Source organism: Coturnix japonica, chromosome 21 (genome assembly GCF_054131305.1).
Source record: "Coturnix japonica strain WE chromosome 21, WE-NBRP24, whole genome shotgun sequence".
NCBI classification, from domain to species: domain Eukaryota; kingdom Metazoa; phylum Chordata; class Aves; order Galliformes; family Phasianidae; genus Coturnix; species Coturnix japonica.
In genome coordinates, this window is record NC_140683.1 from 5,168,716 (window position 1) to 5,188,195 (window position 19,480).

The 19,480-nt window shown below is 48.0% G+C and overlaps 1 protein-coding gene and 1 long non-coding RNA gene across 6 annotated transcripts; one reads left to right on the plus strand and one right to left on the minus strand.

The window, feature by feature from the left end:
• Positions 1 to 24: 24 nt before the first annotated feature.
• On the minus strand, positions 25 to 9,751 carry PPP1R26 (protein phosphatase 1 regulatory subunit 26). 5 transcript variants are annotated; one of them, XM_085520903.1, is made up of 3 exons: positions 9,619 to 9,751; positions 5,235 to 7,548; positions 25 to 573 (listed from the first exon to the last, which is right to left on the minus strand). In XM_085520903.1, the coding sequence occupies exons 2-3, from the start codon at positions 7,485 to 7,487 to the stop codon at positions 469 to 471; spliced, it is 2,358 nt and encodes a 785-aa protein (XP_085377029.1). In that variant the 5' UTR covers positions 7,488 to 7,548; positions 9,619 to 9,751; the 3' UTR covers positions 25 to 468. The 5 variants fall into 5 exon arrangements, with proteins under 5 accessions (XP_085377029.1, XP_032303908.2, XP_015734755.2 ...); XM_032448017.2 differs by having other exon boundaries at positions 3,466 to 7,548; XM_015879269.3 differs by having other exon boundaries at positions 9,602 to 9,751.
• Positions 9,491 to 10,767, plus strand: LOC116654176 (uncharacterized). Its single transcript, XR_004309099.2, has 2 exons — positions 9,491 to 9,791; positions 10,194 to 10,767. It is a non-coding gene; the product is annotated as an uncharacterized LOC116654176 (long non-coding RNA).
• Positions 10,768 to 19,480: the final 8,713 nt, after the last annotated feature.

The following is a 19,480-nucleotide window of genomic DNA, read 5'->3' on the forward strand; positions in this document are numbered from 1 at the left end:
AGGATAACACACAGATTCATGCAGTTAAAACGGTTAAACTGGAATTTAATAAGAACTTTTCCTCCTGAACACAGTAAAGAATCTTTCAGCTTGGTAACAGTGTGACAAAACAGCTGCATTAGCAGGTTAAAGATAACAGTAGAACCCCCCCGTCCCCTCCCCAGACTTCAAACTCTGTATTGCTTTTCTAACAGGACTCCCAGCTTGTTAAGGCCTCGTTTAGCTTTGGAGGAAGAACAGATAACTCTGTTTAGCTAAAGTCATTGAACACGTCCAAAACTGAACAGCCTGCCATTAAGCCTGTGTTTTGTGGTGGGTTCAAACAAGCTTAACAAACACTTCAAGCCCCACGTTGCAATTCATTTAGTTATCTCAAAGGCAAAACCAGCCAGCTAAGTTCTAAAAACATAACAATGTATATGAACAAGTAAATACTGGGCACAGAAATGGGCCTGAAAAGTTAACTTCTTAAATATTCAACGCATTGAAATAGATAAGCAACCTTCTCTCAATCGCTGCTATTCCTCCGTTAGACTCTTGGTAATGCGTTGAGTTTTTCTTCTCTTTCTTCTCCTGCAATGAGAAGTAACATTAAGGGCAGAATTAATGCAAACACTTGTGTCAGTTTTACAAATACTTCCATCCACAGGTTTTTTTTCCTGCAGGTGGAATAATTTAAGGATGGAGCTCTCAGAAATATAAACTTAGTGGGTTTTGACACCTATTTTCCATCTCTTTCCATACTCAATCTAAAACATCGCCCTGAATCCTTTAATGTGTTGGGGTAATGTTACCCCATGTGCTCCACTGAGGTTGGCTGAGAAGGGAGCAGTGTGTGAGCTCTGGCTGCAGCCATCCCTGAGCATATATGTTAATAAAGGAGACGGTGGCAGAGATGGAGTGCTTCTTCCTTTTATATAAAGCAGTCATGAGTTGAAACAGGTTCCTAAAGTGGCAGCCAAGAGCTGCTTATGAAGAATGAAGGCAATCCTTCTGGTCCTGAGGTTGAACCCCATGGCTCTGTCCTTGTATATACTGCCAAAACTGCACAAATTAATTCCCTGTGAGGGCTGAAATAAGGATGGTGCTCAACCAGTGCCTTTATGGCCATCAATGGAGAAGCCAAAATGGGGTCAGCTGGCTGGCTGATAAGAGATTCTTCTTTTCTTCTTGTTATTAAGAACATTCCTGTAAATGGCCACATCACTTAAGATCTCATTCACAAGGACATCACACTCTGCTGTCCCAGGCGATGATGGCCTCAGGTTGCTGGTGGCTGAGAGAACAGGATGAAAGGTGAGAAGCAGCAGAGGAGCCGTGGCCCTGCTCTGAGGTTCAGCTAAAACAAACTGGATTGACTCCGAAGGGGGGGGACATCCTTCACAAACAGGTGATGCTGACATGGATAAACTGCATCTCTGGACTACAGACAGGAGGGAAAAGCTGTAACACAACACACTGCTCACCCATGTTGGAGACACAAAGCACACAAGCACTCTGGCTTCATGGTCCACAGTCAGAACCCCATTTATTAAACATTATAAACGTATCAATGTACACCATTTCCTATATACAAATCAAGTTTTATCAATTAATTTTAAAAAAAGTGCTGCTTGAAATTAGCTTGTATTTAAAGCACAAGGTCATCAGAATTGCATCTTCACTGGAAGTGAATCAGTTCACAAGTAGTACTGAGAGACACAGACACACCAACAGGAGCACAAGACACCTCCGTAAATCTTGAGGTTGGGTTAGTGAAAAACACTGAAAGACATCCAGCTTATTTCATACAAATGGTACATAGTGCTTCCACCATCGCTACTAAGTATGGTTTAATCCTTTGAAAGCAAGGTACTCGGAGAAATTCTATTTTAAAATACAGCCTATTCACCTATCTCAAACAATAATGCCCAAATCCTGCAACTGAATCAAAGCAGACACAGAGACATGCCTGTGCAAAGGTCCTGCAGGCATGAGCTAAGTTAAAAACCACTTTTCCAACGTATCCTACCACAAAAATGAAGTGAGCCAGCAGTGAACTCCTCCACCAGCCAGCCCAAGGTGGCCTGACAATAAGAAATGCCAAGTGACCGCTATAAGTATGTTTAAAATGCAACTGCACGACAGTATAAACACACAAAGGATGTCTTCTATTTCTCTACACGCCACAGTTCCTTTTTCTACTCTATGCTACGCTGCAGTTTGCCAATATTCTGCAAATGCAATCACATCTGGAGATATTAAGTGATACTGGATCCATTCTTGACTGTTTTCGCTCCATTTCTGAACATTAAGGCCAGCCTTTAGGAAGACTGCTGAAGTGATTAAGAAACGAGGTAAGCCAAAATGGTAGTCTGGCTTACAAGCTCAGTAGAAGACTGAATAAAGAGAGCATCAAATCGATTCACAGGACCAGGTGCAGGAACAAACTACTCAGAGGACTTCATTAGACACAAGTGAAAATGAAAGAACCAGTCAACAGCTTCAATTCACACCTTTTGGATCTTTGAGTGGAGCTGGTGTGGAACACTTCCATCACGATATAAAAGCATCGCTCGAATGCCATTTAAAGTCAGTTCAAATAGAAAAGACAGTAGTGAAAAATTGCTTTATTCTGGGTGCTGGAAAAAAAGAGAGAAAACTCTCTAAAGTATGAAAGAACAGTGCTGAAAATATCCTTGGCGTTTCTGCTGGGGACTTCCTACAGCAAATATAGCTTTGCTCTATTGCACAAAACTTGTAAATGAAAGTTCACAGCAATGTAACATCTTAAAAACCACGTCTGAAAAAGTAAGGGCACTCAGTTGAAGAAAGTTCATTTGGAAAAATCCAAACGTGGTGCTGGGTAACTGCAGGGCATCAGAATTAGACTCAAGGGTAAGGAGAAAATTGTTTCAGCCTTGCAGGCCCAGCTACACCCAAGCCTAGTGACATCCACAGATCCACTCTGCTGGAGTTCTGCTTGGTGAGTTCACTCTGCAGTCCCTGGGGACACAGGATTGTCCTAAGGCAGCTCGAGTGTAAACACATGGCAGGCAGTGAGCTTCCAAAGCACTGCGCTGTCAGTAATTGCTGTGTTTGCCTGGGATCTCCTCACAGACCGACAAATAACTGACAGGTTTCCTTTTAACCATGATTAGAAGCCTCATAATTTAAAGTATGATTAGGCGGCATCTCCTAATCTACAAAAGCTACAGCATTCTGTAGTAACATAAGCACTAAAAATCATTATAAAAAATACTTCCTTAGAAGGCTTTAAATAATTTACAAAATTCTACAAAACCTAAGCACGTTTATCCACAATATCCCTGTTATATAGAAGCATTTTTCACCTTAGTGTGTATATGATACGCGTTTATCGCCTTCTCCCACCATCTCCCATGTCACAAGTTCTATTAAGGGAATTACAGTGATAGTTATTTTCTAAAGACTTACTGTGGGAGGACAAATAAAAAGTGTACTTACTTCTTTGATACCTTTAATTTCATGAGGGAATCTGGGTTGTCCCCTGCTGGTGTGTCAGTACATTTTGTACAATCCTTCTCTAAAACTTCCTGGCCTTGGTCTGGTTCACAATCAGGTTCCCTATTCTGCAGGACAGGCACTTTGCCTTCCAAACCGGAGCTGGATACCTGAATTTCTGACTGTCTGTCACTGTCCTGGCAGGTAATGCCTTCCTTCTCCACGCACATGTGCACACTGTTACTTGCACATGCTTCTCCACTAGCTTCATCTGCTCTTTCTGCTGTCACATTCAGGTCCTGCGGTGCACAACCCACAGGTGGATCTGGCCTGTTGTCCTGCTGGTTATTCTCTCCATGACCACATATGTGTATACTCTGCTGGCATGTTTCTTTGCTAACTTTATCTGCTTCTACCACTGCCATATTGTGCTGTAGGAGTGGGGGACTGACATTTGAATCTGCCCAGCTGTCTTTGGGGCTATCTCCTTCCTCAGTCCCCATCTGTACGTTCTCAGCTTTGTTTGTTTCTCTGCAAACCTTATCTACTTGTCCTGCTGCCACACTCTGCTCCTGTGAGGGGAGATTCAGATGTGAATCCATACAGTCGGCAGCAGCCTTTTTGCAGCCCTCTGCTTCTTTGAAATACAAAGGAGCAGCATCTGGTCTTTCACAGGTTTCTGCTACATGGGGACCTGACACTTCCACAGTGAGCTTCTGAGAAGAGCTGGATTCTTTTATTGCTGTCTTATTCTCCCCACTACATTCACCTTTTGGCAGTGGGGCTCCTTTTTCCTGCTTAAGTACATCTGTATCCTGGGAAGCTACCTCTGTTCCTGATGAGCTGCACTGGCTGAGCAAATGCTCTGATTTCTGCTTTTTGTTCAAAAGCATGGATTTCTTCCTCTCCCGAGCATGTTTCAGACCTTCAATAAATTTACTCGAAATCTTTAACTGAAAGGTGTTCTTTCTTTTAGACCTAGACTTTGCATTGCTTACTTTTCGTCTTTTACAACCTTCATTTTTCCTGTTTTTAGGTGGAAGTGTTTTCCGCACAGGCTCTGTATTAGGGACATCCTTTTTACCTGTTGCTTTCCCAGGTAACTCACCAGCAGCAACACCTTTAACCCCCACCATTCCTTGCTTAGCTTTTGACTGACCAGTAGTATTAAAAGAAACATTCTCTGCAGAGGAAGCAGTTTTCCCACTGTCAAGTAACATTGCACTTTTCCCTTCGGTTCTCTGAGAGCTCTTCAACTCATCAGTCTGCTGAGAGCCCTTAGTCTTTTTAGTCTGACCCAGCAAGAAGTCTGTCTCATTTTCAACTGACTGTTGCTTCACTTTTCCTTTATTTGCAGTTTGTTTGGTCAACAGGTCTAGAGTTGCCTCATTTTTTTGCACCTCAGAATTGCTTGCAGAGTCTTTAGCCTTTTCTGCCAAAAATTTCCTAATTTCTTGTTCAATGCTGTCATCACTGTCCACTGAACTGCTATCATCAGTGCCTAACGCAGCTGTGAAAGAACCTCTTCTATTTTTAGCTATCTGCAGGTTATTCTGGTTTGAAACGGGTTCAGGTTTACACCCTTTTTTAAGCTGTAAATCAAACTCTACGTTCTTCACGGCTTCTGGTCTTTCACTCGAAAGGCTGACATTCATGTTACCTGGATGACTGCTGACTGCATTCTCTTTCACAGTTTTTCTAGATTTTGAGGGGCAGCTTTTCAGTAGCACGGGATTTTTACATTTCCACTCACTTTGCTGAAGGTCACTAACCTCATCCAGCAGCTGACTGTCCGTCTCAGTACAAGTGACTCTCTTCTTGCACTGAGATTTCTGGTCCTTAGACTTCTTCTTTAATTTTCTCTTAGATCGTAAAAGGTCCTTAATAGCACTATCAAGGTCCTCATCACTATCCAGAGAACTGCTCTCATCATCTGAACCCTCCCTCTCCTGAGTTTGGATAGTCTTTTTCACAAGCTTTCTTGCGCCACTCTGAACCTGCAAAAAAGGATTTCCAGAATCCAAGGCCACACATTTGCCAGCAGATTCAGACAGTTCAGTTGATGTCGACTGCTGCTGCTCAGTCTCATTGCTACTGGGCGTCTGAGCAGCACAGAGTCCTTCAGGGCTGGTCATGGTTCCCTCCTGGAGCACAGGAACTTTTGAGTAGTTTTCTGGCTGGAAAAATCCCATCCCCAGCTGTTTGGATGCTTTTGATGCACCCTGCTTTGCTATTCTGCCTTCCCTTTTAAGTTTCTTTTTACGATTCAGTGATTGTTTCAGTGTTTTGGGAAAAGAAGGCTCAAGGGTACCAGCGAGGCTGTTTTGATCAGGTGGCAAAGGCATCTGGATTGAGTGTGACAGGCCAGGAGGCTTTGGTACAAGGCTTTCTGACTGTGCTTTCAGAGCCAAAAAAGCCTGGATTTCTTGCTCTATGCTATCATCACTGTCCACAAGGCTGCTGTCACTTTCACAATGAGAGGATGAGAGAAGCTGGGGAGAAAAGAAGGAGTCTGCAGCGAGGGATTTGCTGTCACTTCCCATTTGGGATGGCATGATTGTTTTGGAAATATCAAGAATAGCTTCTGCACACATGAGTTCTGCAGATGTGTCTTCTCTGCAAGAAGCCTGCAGTGTGAGCTCACAAGCAGCAATCTTGTTTTCCGGAGGTACAAAATGCCTGGCTTTTTTCAGTGGTTTAAAGAGCCTGTTAATGTCATTGCTGGAGCTTTCTAATTCCATTGACTTTGAATTAATTTCTTTCCTCTTGTTGCTTGTAGGGCTTTTACAGGTTTCTGGTGAGGCAGTTTTTGTTGAGCTAATTGTCAGGCTTGCTGAAATGTCCGCTATACCCTTTGTATCAAGTTGTTCCCTTTGCAAAGGGACACAGTCCGTTGTGTGACCTGCCTCTTTCCTGATCTTCTCCAGCTGATAAAGCTGAATAGCTTCTTCAATACCATCATCGCTACTCGAGTCGGATGCGTTCATGCTCTCATCCACAAGTGCTCCCCTAGGTTCCCAGTAGTTAGTTCCACCTTCTCTATTTTGCTGCAGTAACCAGGGCTGGCTGGCTGCTTCTAGATAAGCTCGGTCCACTTGGTTGAAATCACCAGGCATTTCCTGGATTTTAGACTTCAAACACTTGGGCTGCGTGCTGGTTTTCCGTAGCTTGGGATGGTGTCTCAAGAGGAGTGCATTACAACCTCGCTTCACAGCGCCACAGTTAGTTTTGTTAGTAGTTTGTTTGTTGCTTTTAAGGACAGATCTCACATGGGAATCTTTTTCATCCTGCCCCATTACACACTTGCTAATTCCTTGTTGCTTCTTCTCATTCAAGAACTGCACAATTTCAGCTTGTATGCTCTGTTCAAAGGAGTCATCACTACTAATGCTCTGAGGGGAAGCAGGCTGTAGTCTTTTACCAATTCCAAGCTGGTCAGAAAAGTACTCTTCAGAGAGTATATCTGCTTTAAATTTCACAGGGAGAAGGTTACTAGACATTTTGTTCCGAGAGAACTCTCTTTTAAGCTTTTTGTCTCTGGTTATGTTTTCAGAACACTCTGCATTCTTCTGTAACAACTGGTCACTTTTACCCTTTGCTTTCAAGTACTCTTGAATAGCTTCCTCAATACCTCGGTCAACAGAATCGTCACTATCAGAATCAAGCAAGAGAGGCCCAAATTCCACGTTCTCTTCAGTGTCATCTGAATCAGCAGGACAACCCCTCTTGGTGTATTTAGGATGCTTCTGGAGCAGCGTGGTGCCAGATGCAACCCTATTGCTTGTGCCTTTTTCTCCTTTCTGTTTCTTCTGCATAATACATTCACACTCATTGTTCATACCCAGGGGAGGCTCTTGACTTTGCAGGCTGTTTATGATCATCTGAACTTTTGCATGTACGGAGGTTCTGGCGACGCTCCCTTCAGACTCAGAGAAGCAAACAGGGTATCTACAATTCCTCACTGGTCCAAAGGATTCCCATTGCGTCTGAAGAGCTACCAGAGGAGAAGCATTCATAAGGAACATTCTAGCAGACAACTGCAAAGCCCGCGACGGGGAAGGTTTTCAGACTGGTCTCTCTTCCATCCTATGATAAAAAAGGGAAGAAAATGCTTTTTATTACATGTCACGCTTCTAAAATTTCCATGTAATAATACTTGGTAACACGAATTGTAAATTATTAACACTCAGAATAACCATGCCAGATAATCATAAGAGCTTCTGCTCAACATCTCCTAAAATGGTAAATTCTGTCATTACTGTCACTAAGGATAAGACAAAACACTCATCATTTGTGGTTTCCAGTGCTGCTGCAACAACCACAATCCACTTCAGGTGAGCATCTTTGCTTCTGAAATTCTTCCTATGTTTTTCATTGAAGGCCACACACTCTTTGGATAATGTTCCCAAATAACCCTGCATTGCCAAGACCCACGGAATAAATCCTGCTAATATTTCAGTGCACAGGTGCTTCAGACCCCCCTTTTAAGCTAACATCCTGATATTCTGCATTGAACTGGATGGCTGCTGCACTATGGCTGTGATGCAGGACTGGGGTTCACTTTCACATCACTCCATAGGGCCAGAGCCAGCAACCCAGTGGCACTGACACACCACAGGGATGCACTAATAGCACCTGTATTTATTTACCACCTCTGATGTTGAAACAGGACCAGCTTCCTTTAGAGAAAGAGCACAGCAATTAAGAGCTCTAGAAACACACTGCAAAGACAAGGATAGAATCAAAGAATTGCTCCAGTTGGAAAAAACCTTCAAGATCATTGAGTCCAACCACAACCAAGCCATACCACCCTAACTCTACATTAAATCGTGTCCCTGAGCACCACATCCTAATGGGTTTTAAACACATATAGATGGTGACACAACCACCTCCCTGGGGATCCTATTCCTTAACAACCCTTTCTGTAAAGAAGTTTTCCCTGATGTCCAACCCAACTTGAGGTTGTTTCCCTTCATCCTGTCACACGAACCCACGGCAGCCCAGACGGGATAACCTGCAATGAGGGGATAACCTGCAATGAGGGGATAACCTGCAATGAGGGGGATAACCTGCAATGAGGGGGATAACCTGCAATGAGGGGATAACCTGCAATGAGGGGGATAACCTGCAATGAGGGGGATAACCTGCAATGAGGGGATAACCTGCAATGAGGGGATAACCTGCAATGAGGGGATAACCTGCAATGAGGGGATAACCTGCAATGAGGGGGATAACCTGCAATGAGGGGGTAACCTGCAATGAGGGGGTAACCTGCAATGAGGGGATAACCTGCAATGAGGGGGATAACCTGCAATGAGGGGATAACCTGCAATGAGGGGATAACCTGCAATGAGGGGGATAACCTGCAATGAGGGGGTAACCTGCAATGAGGGGGTAACCTGCAATGAGGGGATAACCTGCAATGAGGGGGTAACCTGCAATGAGGGGGATAACCTGCAATGAGGGGGATAACCTGCAATGAGGGGGATAACCTGCAATGAGGGGGATAACCTGCAATGAGGGGGATAACCTGCAATGAGGGGATAACCTGCAATGAGGGGGATAACCTGCAATGAGGGGGATAACCTGCAATGAGGGGGATAACCTGCAATGAGGGGGATAACCTGCAATGAGGGGGATAACCTGCAATGAGGGGGATAACCTGCAATGAGGGGATAACCTGCAATGAGGGGATAACCTGCAATGAGGGGATAACCTGCAATGAGGCAACTCAAAGAACCATCACTGAGTGTCCAGGCTCCTTCCCACCTGCAGCACCTGCACTAATAAGGCACCCGCAGCTTCTCGGACACCACGCCGGGCCCTCACCGCCTCACAGCTCCTCCACATCCCCCGACCCCCCAGAGGGAAGCCGTCCCTTCCCCATGCTCAGCACGCAGCAGGGGGCTCAAAGTGGCACCTTATGGGCTCGCTGAGGGGACGCTTCCCCGGGTGTCCGCGCCCTGAAGGGCCGAGCGAGGCGCGACGGGACGCGCTGAGGCCGCGGTGCCGCCCGCCCTCCTTCCTCCGCCCGCCCAGGCCGGGCCACGCCGCGCCGCCATGGTTCCCTTCCCGCCTTCCGCCGCTCTCGGCCGGGCCCGGCTCGGCCTGACGCCTTCCCTCAGCCCTCAGCGCTCACCTGCGGCCGCCGCCTACCTCCACAGCGGGGGGAGGCCGAGAAAAGGGGGCGGTGGCGAACCCCAGAGCTCGGGCTGGACGCTCCGTTTCGTGCTGGAGGAGCGGCCGGCGTCTTCCTCCAGTGCCCCGGGGAGCGGGAGGCATGCGCCGCAGGGCCCGGCGAGGAGGAGGAGGGCGGACGGAGCGCTACGGTCAGCGGCTGCGGGAGGAGCGGGGCGGGGAGGAGCCGGGATGGGATGGGGAGGTGTGAGGAGGGAGAGCGGAGCTGGAGAGGGCTGTGATCCTTCTAGCACAGAAAGAACTCCGTGCATCAGCAGAACGCCGAGCTGCTGTGCCACAGCTTCGGGATGGGAAAGTAGAGCAGAGTTCAGGGAGCCGAGAGAGAGTCCGTCCTTCCCACGCACAGCGGGACACGGAGCTGCTCAGCCGCCCTGTGCAGCATCGCTCACAGCTCGTGGTGTTGGTGTCCATCAGATGGCAGGCTGACACCCCAACACCCTGCTGATACCTGCCTTGCCATGGCCGGCTCAGCCTCCATCCATCCTGCCTCTGCAGCTTCATCTCTTACGGGAGTTCTTGTTCTCACTTTGCAGCATTGCTCCACAAACGTGAGGCTGAGCGTTGAGGAATGGATTCCCATCTGCTTTCCTTGCTTTGGGAAGAACGAGGCAGAAGGAATCATGCTTTTCCCTTCTCATAACTCCTTTCCAGACCTGGCCTCCTTTTTTTTTTTGGAGGAGGTGGGGCAGGACCATACCAGGCACAGTTACACACTCAGATTGATTTATCTCCTGCTCTTATAACACATCAAACAGCTGACAAGACCTTTGCCTGTGCTTTATGTTATTCCCCTGGGATACGTGGTATGCTTTTATACCCCACTATGTGGTATGCTTTTATATCCCAAAATGGCTCGCTTGAGCAAGGCTGCTGCAAACAGCACAGCCAGCATCTGTGTGCAGAGGGAACAATGAGCTGAGCTGGCTTCCCCTTAGCTGCAGAGTTGCAACCTGCAGGTGAGGAAACCTTGCTCCGTTTCACCATGTTCCTCCTAATGCCACTCCAGAGGAAAGAAAGGGCTCTTGTACTCGTGTATCCAACCCAGGCCAAGTCAATTTGCATGCGGATATGCTTTAAAAAACAAAATTAAAGTCAAAGCTGTGGGCAGCAACCTGATAGATGTGCTTGTGCATACACAGCATTGCTCGGAGGGGAGGGAGGGATGTTGGATGTTGGATGTTGGCTGCTGGGAGCTCAGCTGTCACCAGCTGAGGTGGCATTCGGTGGCTCTGCAGAGCAGTGGTCTCCTTCAGCTCGAAATGAACAGGGAGCTTTTCCCCCAGGTCCCATTAGAGATGATTTGTCTTCCCGATCCGTGATCTTTGTGGAAATGAGAGCAGTGGTCCACAAGTCCCTGCTGGGTGGATGACAAAGTCACAAGCACTAATTGGGCTCCTTGTTAAGGGGATGGCAGGGAAAATGGCTGTGTTTTCAAAATGAAATGTCCTCCCTGACCTCAGGATCTGCGCATCCCATTTGCAGCTTATTGCGGGGGGTAGGGATGGGCTCTCATTAGAGGTGGCTCTGTGCACATTAGAGGCAGAAGCTGCCGTGGGTTATCAAGGCTGAAGCAGGAGCTCAGGCGATGGATTTCTTTCTTTCTTTCCCTTTTCCTTTTAATCCAGAAAGAAAAAGGACGAGATTAAAACCGAAACAATAAGAATGAAAGGACTCACCTCGCATCTCTTCCTGTTGTCAGGAGACCTGTGGATTCAGGGCCAATTACTGCTTTCACATGGAGCCGTATTAACACCGGCTGCATTGCTGTCGGTGGGGTGTGAGTCAGTGTGCCGCCAGCTGGGGGCATGGGGACAGAGATAGCCACAGGTTCTGCAGCCCTTTTGGTGGCAGTTTTGTGTTCCCCAAACGTGCCTTCAAGTTTGGGGGCCAAATGGATCCATTAAAGTGCAATCTGGTTGTGGCCGTGAGGGTTTTGGTGGTGGGGAAGGATGTGGAGGGAGCTCAGCAAGTGTTTGGGTTCCACGGTCACAAGCTTCAGGAGCTCCAAAGCATTGCCTTTAAATAAATGGCGTGGGCTGCATCTCTCTGCTTAGAAATGGGGGGCTCCAGGGCTTGCTTCCCTCTTGCATGGGTTTGCTCATGCTGTGAGCTGCAGTAGCGTGCGGCTGGATTATGTAGTAACATGGCAAATCAGAGAGTGTAGTTGTTATTTAATAAATGCCAAGGAGACTCATGAGGCCTTGAAGTTATAATAGAAAGATCTAATTTAGAAAGAAAGGAATAGAGATGCCTGTGAAAATTGCCAGCGTGCAGTGCTGGGTATTGAACGTTTCTATTTGCCCCGTGAGCAGAGATGTGCTGTGCAAACAGCATTGTCAGCAGGGGAAACGGCACTGAGACTGCATGGAGACACATCCATGTTTGGAGGAAGACCCTTTTCAGCCTCTGGGTTGTACAGAGAGGAGCAGAAAGCACAGGAAGGCCCTGGGTGGGAGCACTGAGGGACACACAGAAACAAAACCCTTCTTTCTCTCTCTTTCTCTCTATTTCTCTCTCTTTCATTTTTTAATGAGCCATTTGCAGACTTACCCCCAGCGACACTTTGATTTCAGTCACAATCAGGGATATAAACACAGGCATTAGGTGCCAGCAGCCGTGGTGGAAGGTATTGAAAAGGGTCTGTGTGCTTCAGGATGGACTGCTTAAAGGGCGGCCTCAAAGGTGGACAGATGTTGTCCCCACTACACAATTAAAAGCTGTAATGAAACTGAAGTGCTGCGGTTGTTGTATATTTCAAAATGAAACTTACACTTTGACCGTGTGCCAGAATTGCTGGGAGCTTTAAGGGGATGAAGGGAGGGAAAAGAAATCACCGTGTGCTCTCCAGCTCCCTTCATTACTCCTTCATTTCAGATTGGATATTAGGCAAAATTTTTTCTCTGAATGAATGATGATGCATTGGCACAGGCTGCACAGGGAGTGGTGGAGTCCCCATCCCTGGAGGTGTTCCAGAACCACAGAGGTTTGGCACTGAGAGGCATGGTCAGTGGGCATGGCGTTGGGTTGGGGATATTAAAGGTCTTTTCCAGCCTTAATGAGTCTATAACTACTGCTCCGCTGACTTCTGCTAAGAGACGGCAATTGCTGAAATCCCCATTTAGGTCCTTCCCTGGGTCAGTGGAGCAGAACTGCTTCTGCCATGAGTGTGCAGCAAGAAAGCATTCAGCATGGGTACAAATGAGGGTCAGGAGAGCGGCCTCCTTGAAAGCATTCATGTGTTTTCATGTTAATTCAGGGCTTACATACCCCTGGGTTTGGGAAAGTCTCAAACTTACATTGGATATCAGAGCTCCATCAGCTCTGCCCATGACTGATGGTCACACACAGCCCTTGCCCAGCCCACCAACCCTGAGCATCTCTGCATGTAGGGAAGATTTTCAGATCACCTCCAAGGAGTTCTGTCCATTTTTAGCACTTATGGACTCTCTTGGCTGCAAAGAACTGAAACCTCTGGTGGTGAATGCACTGCAGGGCTGCTGGCAGCTGCTCAAAGGCTCTCACCGGAGCATGGCACAAAGGAAGCAGCTTTTCTCCAGGTCTCCGTGTAGCAGGAATAGTCCAAAGTGCCACAGCAGGATGCCAACAGTCTGGGGACACTGTGGTGGTCAGGGGTGGTGCAAAGGCTGTGGGGCACAGTGGGATTTGCTCACCCACATCTTGCAAATACAAAACCTGTTTTGCACGAGCAGGCATTGATTAATGATTCGCAAACAACTGCCTTCCTTAATGCTCCCTTAAGCAAGTTCTGGATCAAACTAAAAATCACCACTGCTCTCACTCCGTGTTTGCACCCCCGTGTGTTCCTCTTGCTTTTCCTTGGGGCTCTTAAGGCCGTGGCATCCCTCCAATGGTGATAGCTTCAGACTGAGTGTGGGCTCAGATTCACACTGCCATTCCACAGAGCTGTCAGGGATGGAGAAACACTGAGTGAGCACTGAGAACAGCTTCAGGGCAACGGAGACAAAACAGGTTTGGAAATGCTGGGAGAAATCAAATCCCATCCCTTGGTGAATGCCAAAATCACTGCATGCAGGAAAGCTCTTGATTCCAATTGGGATTTGTGATTTGAGCCCTTTGGGAAACAACCTGCAGCCCCTGATCCATGCTGCATCCTGGGAGCAGCCATCAGCTGCCTTGGAGCCACCCCAAGGCTGGCTCCTGCAGTGCTGCATGCTGACCTGGGAGCCTCTTTACCATGTCCATCCCTATCACCTGAAGTGCTTTGCTGCTTCTCACTGCACCTAATGCTGCACCCTATGCTGGGGACACCCTCTGCCTGTCTCTTGGATTGGCCAAGGCTCAGCAAAGCCACAAGCGTGGGTGGGAGGGAGCAGAGGCAGATCTGTGGGCTGAGAGCCCGAGCTGCCTGCAGCCATATGGGAAGGAACTGGAGCTGGTGGGAGGAAGAGGAGAAATCCGGGTGTCAGCAAATGGAATGAGGAGGACTGGGAGCTGAGATGTGCTCGTGGTTGCACTTGGGATGTGATCAGTGTTTCCTTATGACTTATGCAATCTGCTGGGGCCTGGGTGGCAAGGAAAAACAAAATTAAAACCAGTGGGAATGGACTTGCTGCCTCCCTTCATGCTGCAGGGAGCTGCCAAGGATTGAGAAGCCTCTCCCTGGATCCCTGCAGTCACGGCCCTGGGGGTTTGTTCCCCAGATATTGTAGGCAGAGCTGCGTCTGCAGCACCTGCTCACGCTGGGCACTCAGCACACTGCAGGAAGGGCAGCAGGAGGAGCAGGGCATCAGGGCACCATCAGGCACACGGTCACAGGCATAGATGGTGATGATGGACACAGGCAGTGGCATCACCTCTGACTGCTCTTCCTCCTGTCCCCATTCTCTGCAGAAGATGGTCCCCTGCTCGTTTCTTCTTTTAGACTCATTTCTCCTCTAGATGGTGCAGCTGCCACAAAGCTCTGCTGTTACACTGGGATGCAGCCCGGACCTCAGCCGTGCAGCAGGCTGTGGGACTGCCCCAAGCTCCCTGCCACTGCTCCAAGGTCCCCTCTGTCCCACTGTGATCACAGCCCTGCTCACATTAGGGTCTGTGTCAGGTACCTGTGAGGCACCATCGCTCTGCTATGGAGGGAAAGCAATGGGAGAAGTGCGTCTGCTGCTGTTCCTGGTGTGTCTGTCCCATCAGAGACCCAGACTGAAGGCAGCAGGGGGATGCACACAGTGGCTCTGCTCCTCCATGGCCACCACCATGGGACAGACACAGCAGCTCAGGGCACTGAATGCTGTGTGGTGCAGTGGGAGAAGCCCCTGCTGCAGAGCTATGTGGCTGTTTGACCCCCAGGAGAAAGGAGCAGCTTGGGTCCCTTTCTCACTGCAACATCCCCATTTGTTTGGGCTGAAACCAAATAAACACAAGCTTAACAATTTGAGAGAAGCAGTAGGAGACTTTCCAACTTAAAGACAGGTTTTCTCCCATTAAGTTTTGCTGGCAACGCTTTATAGCCTGTATTTTAAATAAATGTTATGGGTGCATTTGAAAACACGCCATATGTTCTCCTGCAGATCTTTCTGGAGCTGCTATCACATGGCTCTTGGTTGGGTGCATCCCCCCCCATCAGCAGTGTTTTGCTGTATACCCACAGGGCTTGGTCCCTGCACAGTGGGGCTACATGTAGGAACATCCCATCTCCTATCTCACAGGGGCTGAAACCTCTGCTGTGAGTTTGGTTTGGCACAGGGGACAAAATAAACTCTTACTGAAGGTCGGGAGAGCCGATCAGCTCACAATGGGGGACCTGCCCCACATCCCTGGCGTTCTTCCCTTACCAGGAGCATCCCTTGTATCTTTTTTGTTTGAAAAACACCCCAAAACCCAACCAGAAGGAGAGCCGAGGAGGACGAAAAGCCCCAGGACAGCACCTTAATTCTTAATTCTCCCAGATCGCAGTAGATGGCAGTCCAGCCCCACGCCGCACAGTGCCCAGCCCAGCCCCGCTTACTAATGAACCTTAATGCATGCTGGCGAGGAGTCAAGGGATGAGCTCTGACTAAGTTTACAGCAGATTTTCCCTTCTGACAGATTACTGCTTCATTTGTAAGAGGAGAACTTCTCATTAAGTACATTTTTGACATTTTGTTGAGATGGGGGAAAAAAAATCCATGCGTTCCTAAGCGTGCTGGAGCCCAAACGAGGCTGAGCCTCAGCAGCTTTGGGTGATGCTTTCAGTCTTTTACCTTGGCACCAAAGTCCCTTGTCATAATTATTCTGCTCCGAGCACAATTGCTGCAGGGGGGAGGCACGATTAAAACCAGCAGGATTTCGTGGTGGAGAAGTGGCTGCTCTGCGTTCCAGCAGTGCTCAGATTTCAATGCTAGTCCAATAAGTGTTGATTAAAGTGTATTTTCAAGGCAGAACTGAGTCTGCCCGCTGATACCACTGCTCTCAGTTCTGTGCCAGGCTTTAGGCTGGCTCTGCAGGACCGGAGCTTGGTGTTGGGGACCCAGACACATCCCAAAGCTATGGATCTAAGTGTCTGGCTGGCACTGCCAAACTCTCAATTGTCCTAATCATTTTGGCAGAGGAAGGACTGATTTGGGGTGTTAACAGTGCAAACTGGTTGATGGGAATCTTCAGAATGAGGCTGTTTCTTCCCAACCTGCTTTGTAAAATATAATCATTTCCATGGCTGGCAAAGGGGGGAGAGCAGCCCTTTTGGGGCTACAAATGCAAACCTTTCTGTCCCCGGGGCTTCTTTCAAGATGCTGAGCAAGGCTGCTATCAGAAGCTCCTCAGACATTTTCATTGATCCACTTTATAATCTTAGAGAGAGAAAGTATGAAAAGCATTGCATGATGCTATGGCTGCATTTTAATTGCGAAACATGTTGCAAGCAGCTTGCAGCAAGCAAACACCTCACAGCAAACACAGCATTTCGCTCATTTTCCCTCAGAAAACAGCCTTTTTTTTCCTCATTAACCGAAGTGCTGAAACCATGCAGTCTTTAGGGGGGTGGGATGCTTGACATGGGCTGGGACAGGTGTGAAAGACAGAACTGGTTTTCTTTTGTTGTCTCAAAGCTTGCTTCATGAGGCCTTCCTGATGATAAGACTCTGACTGACAACTGATAAGTATCCTGGAGGGCGGATGGTGGGTGTCAATGTGCCATAGTGTTTCTGCTTACAATTGCAAGGGTAAACAGAAACAGGAAGAGCAGTCTTTCTCAGGGGTGCTGTTCGAAGGAGCGGACCACTGCAGAAGGCGATAACGCTTGTGTCCGGCAACAGAGACCCCCTCTTCCTTCCTTGCTGGCTCATCTGTGGCCAGGAATGTCACAAAAGCTTTTTGTAAATCACCTTTCAAGAAGTGTTTGCCTGTTTGTTCAGAAGTTTGGTATTTCCCCCCCAAAAATGCTGAGCTGCAATTCTCAGACTTCGAAGAGGAAAATTCCCACCGAAACGGGGGATAAAAGGCCCTCGCTAAACTGGGGACTTTGGAGACAAACTCCCAAAGACACCTTTGACGGAGAATTCCCTGAGGGGAAAACCTTGTCGGAAGAACCCCCGGGACCGGCTTGCTGCGGAGCTCCCTGGCTGTCTCCCATCCCCTGCGGTGATCAGACGAGTTCCTGAGATCAACGGACCTACTGTGTACCTCGCTGGACCCACGGTGGTGACTATTCCTTTCGTTCTCTGCAAAGACTCCTTGCTTATATTTCCTACTTTCCCTATCGCCTACCTTCCCTTCCCCATCTCCCTAAAAACGGCTAGGACTTTAATAATAAACTGGTTGGACCAACATTTGAACCGTTGCTTCTTAATCTCATGCCGGGTATATACACAAAAGAACCTTGCCTCCCTCCTGTAAATTGGAGCGAGACAACAGGTGACATGGGATATGGGATGGGATGGGATGGGATAGGTGACATGGGATGGGAAAGGTGACATAGGATATGGAATGGGATATGTGACATGGGATAGGAAAGGTGACATGGGATATGGAATGGGATGGACATAGAATGAGATGGGATGTGTGACATGGGCTGGGACAGGTAACATAACTATCAGAGCTGGATGCATTGGCCACAGGGAATGGGCACCTTGCCATAGGGTTTCTCCCATGGGTCTGCTCCATCACAGTAAAGTTGATGAAATCCTTCTTCCTCCCTTAATAAGTGACAAGAAAATCAAATTGTGATGTCTTTTATCCATGACGGCTTGAAGTGCTGCTGCTGGCTTCTTTCAGGGAAGGAATCTTGCAGACAGAGACAACCCTATTGACATTTCACCCTGAAAGATGATGCTAGGGCTGAGTGCCAAAGGCACATGCAAAGATCTGCTGTGAGCCATGGATTTCCCAGACCTGGTCACCTTCTCACCTGCCAATGTAGTGTTGTCATGACACAGATAAGGGTGTCTGTGGGAGATATGGGGCATTTTGGGGTTTTTGCAGTGAGGGAGGGATGCTTCATGCAGCCTGGCTCCCGGCAGATGGTCCCCCAGTTCCATTACATTGCTGGGATGGTGGGAGATGTTATCCTGTAAGTCTGCCGTGACATTCACAGCACAGATCTGCCAAATGGTGTCTCAAGAAGAGAGAAGGAGCGCGTTGTGATGCTGCATACATTGCTGCAGATACATCTGATGTTGCATTTCATGGCGGGGTGAGGGGCAGCCTTGTGCTCGGACTCCACAGGGTGCCCTCGCTCCCATTGATGCTCTGTGCCAGCAGACGTTCCCTTTCATGGCAGTGCCCATTCTCTAAGGAATTCTTCCATTTGCTGCTGCACCCCTGAGACCCTCTTACCCAGACAGGCTCTGGAGGACATTGACATTCCCCAGATCTACAAAACCCCAGAGGAGGAGATGTGGACATTGGGTCTCAGCAGAACACATGGCAGTGAGAGGCTGAAGGAGTGCAGGAGAACCCATGTGACCCTTTGGGGTCCCTTGGGCTGCCCAGTGCCTGATCCCCAAAAGGCTTCAAGGGAGCCTTTACCAAGAGATTGAGGGGCAATTTACATTGGATATAAGGGAAAAGCTTTTTACAGTAAAGTTGGTGGATGCCCAATCCTTGGAGACACTGAAGGTCATTGAGGTACCTCAGTGGAGACGTAGGTGTCCTTATTCATTGCAGCGAGTTGGATCAGATGACCTCCAAATGTCCCTTCCTACTCAAACAGTGCTGTGATTCTGTGCTAAGAGCCATCTGCAGCCCTAAGGACACCACAGCTCATTAAGGGATATTAAGTACACCGGGGAATTTGCTCCAAACTCCAATGGAGTTGCAATGATTTAATGGAGAAAAAGTTAGCTCTGCTTTTCTCCCTGCCCTCTTGTGCCAGGATGATGTGTGTCATCACGAGACGCCGCAGAATCATTTCCATAAAGACTGGAAAAAAAATAAATAGCTTCTGTTCATCACTGTGCTTTGTGCTAATAGCCTGTGCTCTTTAAAGAGAGAGCATGGCCAGGGCTGTTCCCACTTCCATCTTGTAGAATAAAGGATCTCTTTACACTCTGGTAATAACCTCTTTCATCTGACGCTCTCAAAGTGCTTTTGGACATAAATTAATTAAGCCTCACAACGCCCCGTTGAGTTCAAACTCACTCAAGGGTTTTCATCATGTGTTCAAACAATCCATTGCATCTTCACATTGGCAATCTATGGCAGCCTAGGGGTCACATGCAGCTGGAGTGGAAGCAGGCTCTGCTCCACTATTTGTCCCATGTCCCTGCTCCCACCCAGGGCTCAGGCTGCCCTCGGGGTTAATGGTCCTTCTATGGAGCCTGATCACAAAGCATCTCACACCCCTGAGAGCATCCACATGCAGCCATTC

What these genes read in the sequence shown, in the direction of transcription:
- PPP1R26 (XM_032448017.2), bottom strand. Translation starts at nt 7,487, where the DNA reads ATGTTCCTTATGAATGCTTCTCCTCTGGTAGCTCTTCAGACGCAATGG. An exon ending in AAATTAAAGGTATCAAAGAA is followed by an intron (nt 574 to 3,465) that starts GTAAGTACACTT and finishes TTCTCATTGCAG; the next exon opens with GAGAAGAAAGAGAAGAAAAA.